The sequence below is a fragment of the Gouania willdenowi genome, chromosome 13 (genome assembly GCF_900634775.1).
Source record: "Gouania willdenowi chromosome 13, fGouWil2.1, whole genome shotgun sequence".
Classification (NCBI taxonomy): Eukaryota; Metazoa; Chordata; class Actinopteri; order Blenniiformes; family Gobiesocidae; genus Gouania; species Gouania willdenowi.
Window position 1 is genome coordinate 17,022,253 of NC_041056.1, and position 14,822 is coordinate 17,037,074.

The window sequence follows — 14,822 nt, forward strand, 5'->3', positions numbered from 1 at the left end:
GAACCGCTGGGGGAGACAGGCCTGAAGTTTGTGTCTCTTAAGGCTGTTTTGTTGCTGGCTATGGCGTCAGTTAAGTGGGTCAGTAACATCTAGCGCTTTTGGTACACCCGTCAGGTGCTCAACTTTTCCCGGGCAATGTGAGGATGACATTGAAGCCCAACCCGGCCTTGGTGCCAAAAGTGATGGGTTCATGTTCTCTTATTAACCTTATGGTCTTCTCTGCCTCACAGGGTGTGCAGAGGCATCATATGCTGTGTTCGTTTGTGCGGTACGTACTTACATGGACATGACAAGGAGCTTCAAGAGGAGCGATCAGCTGTTCATCTTCTGGGCTCCGCCTCATAAAGGGAAGCCTGTCCCAAAGCAGCGCCTGTCACACTGGGTGGTGGAGGCAATTGCTCTGGCTTATGCGAGTCAGGGTCTGCAGCTGCCTGGGGGCTTGCACGCACACTCGAATCAGGGTTTGACCACATCCTGGGCTCTGTTTAGGGGAGTGTCTGTTCAGAACATTTGTGCAGCGGCAAGATGGAGGTCACCTCTCACGTGTGTCTGCTTATATAGGCTGGACGTCTCTACTCTATGCGTAGCACGCGCAGTTTTGCTGTTTTGATCTGAAAAGAACTTTGCCCTATGGGCTAGTGTACGCTTGATAAGCATGTCTGCAATACAGAAGCTACCATATCTGATAGTGAGACATTCAACATAATAATATAAAAGAGAACTTTATGTTATTCACATAACCCCAGTTCTCAGAGTAATATTAGTGAGATGTCTCATCAGACAACCCTTCTCGCTTGGGCGAGTGAGAAGAGGTGTTTATTTTGAATGACATGCTGCCGTCCGTCCTCATTACTTATAGTAGGTGGAATTACCTCTGGCGAACAGACATGTTTCACCAGCCAATCAGGATTGGCGTAATGAGATAGTGACTTCTGAGGTCTGCAGCAGAGTGTGCATCTCATAGTGAGACAGCTCACTTATATTACTCAGAGAACTGGGGTTATATGAATAACCTAAAGTTTTTCTGTTTTTTTTTTTAAAGTTATTTAGGTTACATAGGAGTTATTCAGATGTGATATGAAAAAGAACTCTTCAAAGAATAATAACAGTCTTGAATTCATTTTTAAAGCACTTCTATTAGGCCAACCTTGAGACAAAAAAACATGTTGCAAAAAAGAAATCAGTCTCTCCATATAAATTTACCATATTTAAGGCTGAATTTTCCTGAAAAAAAGAGAGCCAGTGATCCTTAGACAGTTGTCTTCGGCCTGCGGTGTTCATTCAAGAGGGCTGTTCCCCACCTAAATTGTCCAATCAACCATTCCTTCTACAAGGCATACTTATACTTATCAAATATGAGAACACATTCCACAAGAGCATCACTGCTCCTTTTGACGTCAGCATTCGTACTCCCGTCCCATCAATCAAACAAAATATATGCTCCAGTGATTTTGACTTAAAGATACGCATATCTCCCCAGCAGGACTTCCATAAACATGCATGCCCTATATTTTTCCACCACCATCCAAATTCAAAAGGATGTCCCGTTACGCTGCCATTCTCCTCCCTCCACTCTGGCAACTCTGCTTTATTTGTTGTTGACCTAATTTCCATGTTTGATCCATCCCATGCCGTTTGGTGCAAACTGTGGTTCTGCAGAATGACTGACAGACAGAAGAGCATTAGGGGTGCATTAACTAACTGCCATTGATGCCACCTGCTTTGCCCGTCTACCACCCTATTGCAAGAGTGGGCCCATCACTCCCCACCTCCTAGATCCACTTCTTTGTCTTGACGGCTCCAAACACATTTTTGCTCTTTGTCCTCCTCAACAACTTTTCACAATAGATTTATTGGATAATTGGCTTATCCATCGTTTAAAACCATTAACTGAATTATGAACCGTTATGCACTCATCACACTAACATTTCCTTCCCTCAGTGCAGCCTCTGGCTTGGAGAAGGCTTAAGAAATTTAGCCAGTTAGAAAAAAACATGCCGATGCGGGGAGGATAGAAATTGATTTTACCCCCCAAGTGAAGTACAACTCAGCGTTTTGATCCACCTCCAGGCATTTGAAAACCTTTAATAATTTGCAGGTTTTGTTATATTCAATCCTCTAATAATCGCCTGCTGTCTGCCAGGTAAGGTCAAAGCTGCAATCAGGGCAGAAGGGTCTGAGGAGTCGGGGCATGTTGGTTTCATTAAATTCAGGAATGATCAATTAGGATATCTAAAAATCAGCGGTCACCAACTTTTCTAAAACTGCGAGCTACTTCAAATGTACTGAATAATCCGAAGGGCAACAAGTTTAATAAACACTTCTTAAATATAAAATTTCCAGTTTCACTGCAATTAATCGGCAAGATGATATGGAAATCTAGCAGTAACATAAAAAGGTAAGAAATGTTTTAACACTTTTTTTTCTTAATTCATGCAATTGTTTCATTTTCATTACATTTCATAGTAAATGTTTATTTTCCTATTAACTATCCACTAACACCTTTTAACTAATTGTAAAATATACATTTGTAAATTTAACAGTTTTGTAAGATTTAAAAAAAAAAAATCCACTTTTTAAACTCCATCTCTTAAAAACACATTTTATCACAATCTGCAGCTTCTTCAACAAAATCACATCTGCAACACTTAAACAAATTTGCCTCAATGTTTTAGTGAAAATAAGCCTGGCAAATAAATCAGATTTTAGACAAAGCTCATTGTCTAAAATCAGAGACCTGAGGGCACCTCTTATGGTCAGTGCAGGCTACCTGGTGCCTGTGTTGGTGACCCTTGCTATAGATTATACAAAAGGAGGTTCAACAGTCTTGATAACAGTATTCAAAAATGGAACTGTAAAAACCGCTAGATCAATTTATGAAACAAGATTGATACTGCTATCAGGATCAGAATCTGTTATGTTAAGAGTATAAATAAATGCCACAGCTAAGATACGGTATTCCTCGCCCCCTGGACTGCTGGGGGGTGTGGCTGGTGCCTGGCCGCGTCTGGGGGGTGGGGATGCCGTGGTCTGGAGGGTGCCGCGGGGTGGGTCTCCGGCCGTGCTGCTCGGCCCATCCCTGGGGTCCGCTGTGCCGCGTGCCCGTCTGCGCCATCTACCCTCTCCGGTGGCCCGCCATGTGGAAGGGCCGGGCTCGCACCAGACAGGCCTCCTAAAATGAACACCTCACTTCACTCCCAGCTGGTCTGGCTCACTCCCTTGGTGCACCACACACCCATACCCAACCCTTGGGGGGCTGGATGGTGGGGCTGAGGGTGGAGGGTGCCGTCGCCTGTGCTACTGAGTAGTGGCGCGGGGGCAACATTCCCACCTCAAATTGCCCTACCAATCCCTCCAATTTTAATCGCACCTCAACACACCACCTTCCGGGTCTATGTGCACCACATACACTTAGATACACAAAGGCGCTCTTGCATACCAGTGGGTGCGGCGTGGGGTGGCCCCTGCTTGGGCGGTCCCCAAAGTACCGCCTCTGGTTTGCGCGTGCCGCATGCTGGTCTGGCTGGGCTCCTGGGGGTGGGTGGGGCGGCGAGGGGACTTTAGCAAAAACTGAGGCACATCGCGTTGGCGGTGTCAAAAAATGATGACCTGGGGCGGTGCGCCTGGGGGCTGGCGGTGCGGCGTGCAGCGTCCCCTCGTTGCTCAGGGCGGCCGGGGGTGTGGTCGTTGTCCTCGGGCGTGCTGCTCCCGGTGCTGCTTCTATTCCGGTCCCTGCTGGCTCTGGGCCCACTGGCGGGTGCCCGCCGGCTGCCGATTCGTCGCGGCTCTGGCCGTCTGCTGGGCGTGGGCCTTGGCCCCTCTGCTGGGATCTCGGGCAGGGGGCTCTCTGGGCCCTCTCCTCGGGGGATTGGGTGCGGTGGGTGGGGGTGGTGGGGTGGATGTCGGCGGGGGGCCTTGGGGTTGGGGGCGGTGGCGGAGTGCGCTGGCTCCTCGGCTTCTAGGTGCTTTCTCGGGTGAGTATGTGGGGGGCGGTGGCTGCCTCTCGGCTTGGTGTCTTGGGGACGTCTCGGGGGCTGCTCGGCCAGGGGGTTGCCTGGGCTCACTGGCCCCCGCTCTTTCTACTATTCTGGCTGCGTCCTCGAGTCCGTCTCTTCCCCCTACACCCCCCACCCCCCCACCCCTCATCTAGGTGTAACACTGCCCTCTCTTTTTATATTCTCCCTTTAATAAAGTTTTTCTTTTCAATTTATTTAATTGCAATAAAAAAAAAAAATTAAAAAAAAAATGCATTTCTGTCTAAAAAAAAGATAGCACTTCTTGTAGTGTTGACCTTTGACAGCATGTGCATATAAAAAAAAGGAAAAAAAAAGAGAAAACATCCAGTGCAAACATCTTTCTTGCATAACTTCACACGGTTAACAAAAGCCGCTGTGTGTTAAAAGCACATCATGAGTGTATGTAATGATACTAGGGGGCTACATCATATCATTGTACACTTTTGTGCTTCCTTCACATTTATAACCACACTTATTTCCCCTCGCTCATTTCTTGTCGGCCTACTTCCCACTTTCTGTTTATGAGTCAACTTCACAAATTGAACTCATTGGTCTCAAAACAACCGAGAAATCCACATGTATATACTAATGCACACATTCACAAACACAGATGGGCACAAAGTCTGGAATGAAGGCTAAATGAAAATAATTGTAGATTATCTACTTGTTAGGCCCTCCTGAATGTGGATTGTGGTCCACATCAGACAGGTCCATACTTGTGCTTAATGCTTAGAAAATTCAATAATATGCTTTAGTGTCTGAATTAGTTATACCAACAATTGACTGAAAATTTTCAAGTGCCCACTGCACTGTATTGCAAATGGTAATCATGCACTGTTCACATCAACAGTAAATGCTATGCATGAGTGACACTAACGTAGAGAATGTGCTGCTATAGTAGAGATAAAATGCTTATCATGGTGCACTGTTCTAGTGAAACACTGTTCTGTCTATCCTTTCTTAACCATTAGAAGCTCTGAACAAAAACAGATTAAATACCGCTGCCATAAAACCCATTTTGGAACACTTAAACAATTCTACAGTTTAATGCTGTTTTAAAACTGCCACATTTGAACACAGTTTTTCTTTTAAAAACATCATAAAAGAATATACTGAGACTGTGTTTCTATTAGAGGTCTTAAGTCTTGCACAACTTCATATTTTTAGCACTCACTGGTTATATTTAAATACTAATGTTTATGTAACGTTAAAATTGAATAATTTTTTGATTTCATACAGCTTGAAGTCATCGGAGAAACATGCATTTATACTGAAATTAACAGCTTATTGTAAGGGGAGCATTTGTGCTTCTCAGTTGGACAAAGCAAGCTGGTTAATTTTATTTCATCTCCGAATTAGTAAGTGATTCCAGAATTTAAGATCTTTCAGGTATTTCTTTTCGAATGTTTTTACGACATAGCCGAATGCTATCTCATAATAAAGATGAAGCCATCAAAACAAATATCTGCAAGAGAAATTGAAAAACTCTGCTAATCATTGAGAATATAGAACTGACTGCAGTAATGTTCAAGGTTTGCACAAGCAGAATATTGGAGCACTAAAACAGTGTGTCTGGACTGCACAAATGGCAATTTATTAACTGTTAACTTTTCTTTCCTTTGATGGGGCCTCTCTGCAACGTTTACAGTCAGATAATGATGTCACTCCACAAGCAGCACATGACAGGCTGCATCAGGACATTGTTCCCAGATTGTTGTCAGTCATAAGACCTTTGAAATGTAGGCTGGGATAATTGTAAAAGCCAGGCAAACTAAAAAAAAGACTTTGACACTTCCTTGTTTGTCAAAAATCTTGCTGACACAAAAGAGGAGATTTTTTTTTTTATATATATATAAAGCTGATATAAGGAAGACATAAATGAACAAGGTGGACAGCATTAGAGGTCAGACTGATCTTGTGCTGGAGAAGATCACTCACCAAAAATCTCCCCATTCTTGGCATACTCCGTGACTAAGTAAAGCATGTTCTTCGTCTCCATTACCTGAGAGAGGACGAAGGAACGGGGGCCAGGGGAGGAGGGAGAAAAAGAGTGGGAGAGTGAGAATCATTACACAATCCAAGTAAACAGTCTATACTGCAAGATGCAAAAATCAGCATCAGCAAAAAGAAACCCAATGTGATAGACACTGTAGACAACAAATTACAACATAGTTGTTTTCAGGGCCCTGCCGTCCAGTACAAACAGAATGTATGAATGGCACAGGCTCTAAAAACAGCATCTGTGTAAGAGATTGGAGGAGGACTGGTTGTGTAAACGAGTATATTTGAATGGTCCTTTAAACCTTTCGGTCCCCGCATGGTGCTGTGTTGTGTGGGAGGAGGAGGACGGATTTAGAAGCACAAACACTCAGGAGATGAATAGATTTGAATGCGGAGGGGAGAATCAGATGGAGAGCAAGGATGAATCAGACACTGTGAGCCAGACATTCACACCATAAATCATACACTTTTTTGTTTTCGATCCATTTTCCATCTGTTAAACTGACCGATTCATGGATTTTATTATGAGAGTCTTGTTTGGTTGGTTTGGTCTTGGTTGTGTAATAATTATCATATTTGGCATTCTAAATTTGTACTAACTGATAAAATAGGCCATGGCATTTTATGTTTCCTTTGATGGCAAATTGCCAATATGTATCAAGTATTAACAAGTTTATTTTGTGGTTTTCACTTTTTTCACTACTTTGTGATGAGATGTCTAAACTTAATGAATATTGTCAACATGTTTTTATTGTAAGGTAATAGCACTGTCTGTCATTATACAAATTAAATGACAAGTTACCATATACAGGATAGCAGATTATGAGTGGAAGTCTGACCAATGTGACGCCTCCCCACCAAGCATTTTCCATAGTTGTGGAAACAGTAACTATGGAAAACCCAGGCTAAAATCAGGAGAGCATGAAAACATGACAGCCAACCCTGCGACATTCATCAAGCTAAAGTGTCTACCACTTTATTTCCCCCTAATAAATCAGTCTAGACAAACGTGAACAAATATCGCAAGAAGGGGCTTCTTGAATTACCATTTTAAAAATATCTATATTAGATACTGGTTGGGCTACACCTTACATAGCAATGGCCTTTTTCATTATTTTCTAACCACTTTGCCATTTCTGGGGAGTATGTCATGAAAAACCATAAGGTGTTCCATATGAATCCGTTCAGGATTTTACCTACTCTACATATATGTTAATATAATAATTACTGTAATTATATTGAGACAAATAAGCACCTGGGCCTTCAACATTTGTAAGCAGGGTGTTTGAATACTCCTCCATACCAATAGGTGGCACTGCAGCACATACAGTCAGTAATATGTCCTATTATTACAAAACACAGGTATATTAAATGAGAGGAATAATACATGATTTCATTAACCTTTGTATTAGGGTATCAAAAAAAGTTGTACAGCTACTGAAAGCCCCATTGCTATTCCTTTTGTATGGTTTTCCCCAAAACTGAAAGTAAATGTGTCCCTTGGCTTTTCTGTTTAAATTCCATTTACAGGTAGGTCGCTACAAGTTTTAATGTGATTTCTTTAGACTTAAAGCAAATCGTTAAAAGCACTGCACAACCTTTCGCCCATAGTGTCTAAGTAATAAAGAGTGGTTCTGTATTCTAAATGATAGCCATGTTAAAAAGAGAAAAATGTCCCTCAAAGGGCATTAGAGGTTGTGAGACGTGAAAGAAAATGTGTGAAAGGCTGCATAACACACAAGATACAGTACTAGACTAAAAACTATTGTTGGTATGCCTGTGTCATCCGTTTCTTCATTAGCTCACTTTTTCTCTGGGCCACAGGCCTGATGCAAGTTTATGAGACTGGAAAGGAAAACGCTAATTGACCAGAGCAGATTGGATGGATAGGCCTTTGGAAATAATGATACGCACCAAAATAACATGCCCGGAGGTTGGAACAGTGAGGCATGGTTGTGTAATGACAAAGAACGCTCGTTTGTTTTCACTAAACACTGTAACAGGATGCAAAAGCTTATGTAATAAAACTGGATCAACAAAACTGTGGTGTTATTGGTGACAATTTTATAATGTGACACCCAGCAGACATCAAAGTAACCGTTCAACATGATATTGTCCTTCTATATTAAAAAACAATGTCAGAGATAGACTATTCCTTTGCTTTATTACCAATTTCTAAGTATCCTAGATCAGGGGTCTCAACTCGTCTCACCCTGCGACCCATATTTTGCCACTGTCATTAAATCGTGACCCACTTTTTAGAATTCAACCAACCAAATTTGCATTTCACAGCATGCCTGTCAAAAGAAAAGTTTCTTTCAAAATAAAAGACAAGTCCAACATGAGAGACATTAAGTATTTGTTAATTTTGACCAGCTTTCCGCGACCCACCCATTACAACTTCACCCTAGATCTCATGTGTAATTCTTTTTTAAAAAATCTGCTAAACCGGCCAAAAATAATAAAAAAAAATTATTAGGGAATTGAATTCTGTTAAAACATACTGCTGCACATCTAACTCAACTGCATTTATGTACATGGTCAAACTTTTGTTATTTGGCTAGAATTATCTTTGTTTTAGGAAGTCCTGTTGTCAATATACTATATGATCTACGTGATCAGAACAATGTGTGGGTTTTTAAGTGCCGAGAATATGATTGGATAAGAGGACTTGGTTCATTAACTCACTCAGTGCCATTGACGAGAATTCGTGATTTCAAATCCAAACACTCAGTGCCATTGACGAGAAAACTCGTCAATTGAGCTAGAATACACCCTGGCGGAGGTCTCTCATCACTATCTAAGCTGTAGTGTGGTGTAGTGAACAACTGGTTCCCTGACGGTGGCTGCAGTGCACCTTTAGATTTGAGATTAGTCACTGATGCTATCATTAGCTAAGGAGGGAGAAGCAGGGACAAGGGAGATTATGGCGATATGAAGTGATATTATGACGTATCCAGCAGCTCACACCACCAAATACTAACACAGAACATGTGTGGACCTGAGTGGATTATCAATAATGTTGCGATTGTCAGATAAAAACATCAACTAACCGGGCCAAACGGGTAATCTCTGCGTGTCGGGAGGAAGAGGAAGTTACGTTTGTGTGATCAACGGGGGGAGCAGATACAAAATACAGTAAGTAAAACATTCAACTGTGAGCCAGATAGCAAAATAATATTTTTGCCATCAAAAGCCTTGTCTCAGTGTTGTTTTTTTAAGAAGGAAACCAATATTCAGATGTCACTGTTTTCTCAGCTTTTTACTCTGAAACTGGTGATTTTTGTAAAACTTGTTCTATTCAACTGCTGATTAAGGAAAAACTAAACAAGCTACAAACAAATTGTAGAGACTTTAACCTTTCAGAATCTGGTGTCAGATTTCAGATTGTCATAGTACAGAATATTCTGTGGGTCTTTAAAACATCTCTAAAACGGCTGGCACTGAGGGGGGTAGAAATTCTGAAAAATGGCTGGCACTGAATGAGCTAATGCCAAAATGCCAGTAGTACTTTCACACAACTGAACACAAAGAAATACAAATAGGGACAAGTCAAGTCAGTCAATAGCTCCTGTTATCTTGTCCTTAACTATCCAGACTAGGTTTAGCAGCAGATGTCTGCTAATTAGAGCCTAGACCGATTTTGCACTTTAACTCTAACAGCCCAATTACCCTGAGAGAAATTCAACAGGAAAAATCAGAAAACTATTCTCCTCAAATCTGATCATGTGAGGTGAAAGTCAGTTATTTTTCAGGCTTACTTAATGCGACAAAGATTTACTGTGGAATAAGCCTCTTTTTAAAGAACAATAATCTTTAACATTTTAAGATTTGAGATTTAAAACTTTTTTTTTTTTTACGGTGAATCATTTTCAAAGGCTTTATTCTGTTGATTTGTTTTTTTTGTGTACAATATCTTAGCGTATTTATTAGCAAAGCACTTAGTTAAAATACTGTTGGTTATTTATGAAGAAAATGTTGTCAAAACCAATTTATTGAAAATTACAGAAAGAAACATTTCATCCAGGTTAGTTTTTGAATCCAGCTAATAAGTGTTCCTTTTTGGGAAGCATTCTATTCATAAGAACTTGCTGCTCTTGTTACTGGACTCACCTGATAGAGCTTGATGATGTGGGGGTGGTCTAGCATCTTCATGATCTGAACTTCTCTGTAGACCTTCTCTAAGTTTACAGCATCCAGTTGGGTCTTGTCGATGATCTTAATGGCCACCTGCACAACAAACCAAGCATTACCAAGACGAGTATAAATAGCCCTTTTTGCTTACTAAAACCAGGCAAGAATGTAAGATGAAGGCTTTGGACTTAGTAAACACCTTCTTGCATATGCACACTTTAACGTTGTACCCATGGAGATATGTGCATTGCTAGTTTCCAGAGGTGACCAAAATGTTATTTTAGAACAAGACTAAATGTGTAATACTAGACAGTTTGTGCAGAAAATAAACAAACAATCCTACAAACTGGTATCACTTCAAGGTACAAACATATGCCTTATCAGATAAACACCCACACCTACAATGTCATGAACACATGTAAATCACACAACGAAAAACACTAAACTAATGACTTTGACTAATGGTTTCCAGACTGTATTATAAACAACATTTAATCGGTGTGATCAGCAGTGTTCCAAGTATCTGTGAGCCAAGCTGGAGGGGTAAACATCAGGAGACTTTGGTTCTAAGAAATCACACTGTTAGAGGAAACTCACATTTAAAAACAGGAATGTGTAAAGCACAATACCTTAGTGTTCTCTTTCAATAACTATTTAATAATAATATAAAAAAAAATCTCTTTATTTAATTATGGCAACAACATAAAAATCAATCAACTTCCACACAAATATTTACCAACTTATGTGTGTGAACATCAGCGGTTAATTTACTTGGCCTGAAAATACAGAGGACACTCTATGGAATCTGTACGAGAGATCATGAATCCAAATACAGGGAGACAAGTTTGACTTTTAGGTACAAAGGTTTATCTGCTCGAATGTGAATAGTAATAACTATTGCATCGTGCTGGATTCCCTTCCGGAATCTTAACACCGTTAATTTTTTCCCTATTCCATACCAAACTATAATGACACATTAACTCTGCTTATGTTGCAAAATACTTGACCTGAAATGTGGCATCACAGTGTATTGCAACATCAGGTGAGCCAGTTCCAATTCTTTCTGCTTAAATCAGCATTTTAAAAAAAAAAAAAAATATTGACAGTACTGTGGACAGAGTATCATTGTGTGATTTTAGGTCTGGTTTTCTTAGACATGTGCCAATATTTTGACTCACTATAAACAACATTTTTGTAAGTAGCACTTGTACATGAACAGTAATGAATATTTTGATGGATTTATTAGTCTCGTTCCTAATCTTCCTGTAAGCACAACACAGACAGGTATGTCATTTTATAGTTAACTGAATAAAGAGACACAAATCTAATAATGGGAGTCTGTCTATAAACTGAAAGCTTGAGACATGAAACCAGAGGGTCGCCGGTTTGAATCCAACCTGGGACATCACTGTGGGATGATGAGCAAGTCCCTTAAACCTAACTGCTCCCTGGGAGCTATACCGTGGGAGTGCATTGTGTCCAATATCCATATACAGTACTAGAATTGTGAAAAGAACGAAACCGTTAGGGTCTTTTTAAGGGGGGAGGGCAGTCGCATTACATATGTGTTGACACGCCCCTATGAGTGGATTGACATAAGTAAATAATCGTTATTGTTAATGGCTTTGAGTTTTTGTTATTGGTTAACCATGAGCATCTCTACTTGTTATCACAGCTAAAGTTCCTATTTGCACAAATCTTTATTATTATTAAACAATTTTGAGTTCCAATAATTAGTGCTAAGAGTATTAAAATCAATAAGATGCAAGGGTGCCTAAACTTATGCACATGCCTAATTCTGTTTAAATAATTCTAGCACACTTTCTGTAAATCGAATAAACTTTATTTCACTTCTCAAATATCACTGTGTTTGTCTCCTATATGATAAATTTAACTGGAATTTGTTATCCAAACAACCAATTATTTATTAAGGAAAATCATGAACATTTACAAGGGTGCCCAAACTTTTGCATACCACTGTATGTAGGGATGTCCCGATGCAACGTTTTCACTTCCGATACGATATCGATATTGCAGCCTTGAGTATTGGCTAATACCGATACGATATCAGCATGAATCATACATAGTTTTGTTACCTATTTTATAGTGTAGAATGTTTGAAAAGGCTTGATCAAGTGATCTTACTCAAACAGAACAATAGTCAGCAACAGTAGATATGACCCATTTATTATTAACCAATTGGTTAACATACAATTTAACCTTTAACATAATATCTACAGTATTCTACAATTGAATAAATATAGTATATATCGGAGATTTTAGATGCAGTCCGATGAAATCCGATATCAATATCGAATTGGGATACCCCTATTACTATGACTGAAATATAATTTATTTCATGTCTGCTTTTCCATTTTACCTTGACTGCTGTCACAAACCAACTTTGACCAGGATTTTCTTTACTCACCAACACCAGTGACAGTGGCCTGAGAATTGTCACAAGCACACGTACAATGGATATAAAAAGTCTACACACCCCTGTTCAAATGCTAGGTTTTTGTGATGTAAAAAAATGACACGAAGATAAATAATTTCACAACTTTTTCCACCTTTAAATATGACCTTTACCCTGTACAATGCAATTAAAAAACAAACTGAAATCTTTAAAGGGGAAAAATAAAAAAAGTTAAGATAACCTGGTTGCATAAATATGCACACCCTTATGCTGCGTTCACACCGGATGCGTTACGAAATGTCCGTACATCCAGATTACATACAAAGTCAATGGATAGATGCGTCCCAGATGCAAAATCTTTTCAATGAATTGGATTTGGTGTGGAGGAAAAATCAGCGAGGAGGTGGTAGTAGCAGGTAAAAGTTATTTCTGTAGTTTTCATCTTTGAAAGTCAGCACTGATCTAGGATAGCATTAGCTGCTAATCACACTGGCTTTTTTCACTGGTGGTTTATGTTTGTGAGTGGAGAAAAAGAAGCGCAGCTCCTCGCTTCAGCAGGTAGTGAAACTCACAGAGTTGGATGTGTCGCTGGTGGACGGGGCTTCGCTTCAGACGTGCGTATGAAGCAAATGGGCACATTTTTTGATCCTGCAGACCCTGTGGTACGTTTCGTGCGGCAGATGCTTCTGGTGCCGCAGAAGACGCATTCGGTGTGAACGCAGCATTAAACTAATCCTTTGTTGCAGCACCTTTGGATTTTATTACAGCACTTATTCTTTTTGGGTAAGAGTATCAGTGTGGCACATCTTGATGAAGCAATATTTGCCCACTCTTTACAAAACTGCGCTAAATCTGACAGATTGTGAGGGCATCTCCTGTGCACAGCCATCTTCAGATCACCGCACAGATGTTCAATCAGATTTAGGTCTGGACTCTGGCTGGGCCATTCCAAAACCTCAATCTTATTCTGGTGAAGCCATTCTTTTGTTGATTTGGCTGTGTGCTTAGGGTCATTGTCGTGTTGAAAGATAAAGTTCCTCTTCAGCTTTCTAACTGAAGCCCAAATGTTTTGTGTCAACACTGCCTGGTATTTTGAACTGTTCATAATTCCCTCCAGCCTGACTAAGGCCCTAGTTCCAGCTGAAGAAAAACAGCCCCAATGCATGATGCTGCCACCACCATGCTTCACTGTAGGTATGATGTTCTTTTGGTGATTAGCAGTGTTTTTGTGCCAAATATACCTTTTGGAGTTATGGCCAAAAAGCTCAACCTTGGTTTCATCGGACTATAGCACATTTTCCTACATTCGTTTGGGAGACTTCAAATGTGTTTTTGCAAAATGAAGCCAGTCTTGGATGTTTTTCTTTGTAAGATAAGGCTTCCGTCTTGCCACCCTACCCCATAGCCCAGACGTATGAAGAAGACAGGAGATTGTTGTCACATGTACTACACAGCCAGTACTTGACAGAAATTCCTGCAGCTCCTTCAATGTTGCTGTCAGCCTCTTGGCAGCCTCCCTGACCAGTTTTCTTCTCGTCTTGTCATCAATTTTGGACGGACGTCCTGTTCTTAGTGAAGTCACTGTTGTGCCATATTTTCTACACTTGATGATGACTGTCTTCACTGTGTTCCATGTCATATTTAATTCCTTGGAAATTATTTTGTACAATTCACCTGACTGATATCTTTGAACAATGAGATCGCTCTGATGCTTTGGAAGCTCTCTGTGGACCATGGCTTATGCTGAAAGATGTGGCTACAAAAATGTCAGGAAAAGACTACTAGAACAGCTGAACTTTATTTGGGGTTAATCAGAGGCACTTTAAATGGTGATAGGTGTTTGCTGACTCCAAATTAACATGAGTTTGGATGTAATTGGTTAAATCCGAACACAGCCCCGGACCCAGTTATAAGAGGGTGTGCACATTTTTGCAACCTCATTCAGTTTGTTTTTCAATTGCATTGTACAGGTTATAGGTCACATTAAAGGTGGAAAAAGTTGTGAAATGATTTATCTTTGTGTCATTTTTTTACATCACAAAAACCTGGCATATGAACAGGGGTGTGAAAACTTTTTATATCCAATGTATCTTCACTTTGTTTCACATCACTAACCCATTGTCAGCTGTTGACGCGCACACTGATCATTCACTATAGTGCATTCTTTGTTTCACCACCATTTCAATACAATTGTCCTGGGACTTCATGGTACGAATACAGGGCTACAAAAAATGTGATTGTATCTAATCCGAGGC

General features: G+C 40.4%; 1 protein-coding gene across 8 annotated transcripts in view; it reads right to left on the bottom strand.

The window, feature by feature from the left end:
* sik2b (salt-inducible kinase 2b) overlaps nt 1–14,822 on the bottom strand; it is a 49,453-nt gene that overhangs the window by 32,817 nt on the left and 1,814 nt on the right. For all 8 annotated transcript variants that reach the window (XM_028464011.1, XM_028464010.1, XM_028464009.1 and 5 more), the window contains exons 2-3: nt 10,131–10,247; nt 5,955–6,018 (exon numbers count right to left, since the gene is read on the bottom strand). In XM_028464011.1, coding sequence (XP_028319812.1) covers nt 5,955–6,018; nt 10,131–10,247 — 181 coding nt within the window. The remainder of the gene's footprint in view (nt 1–5,954; nt 6,019–10,130; nt 10,248–14,822) is intronic.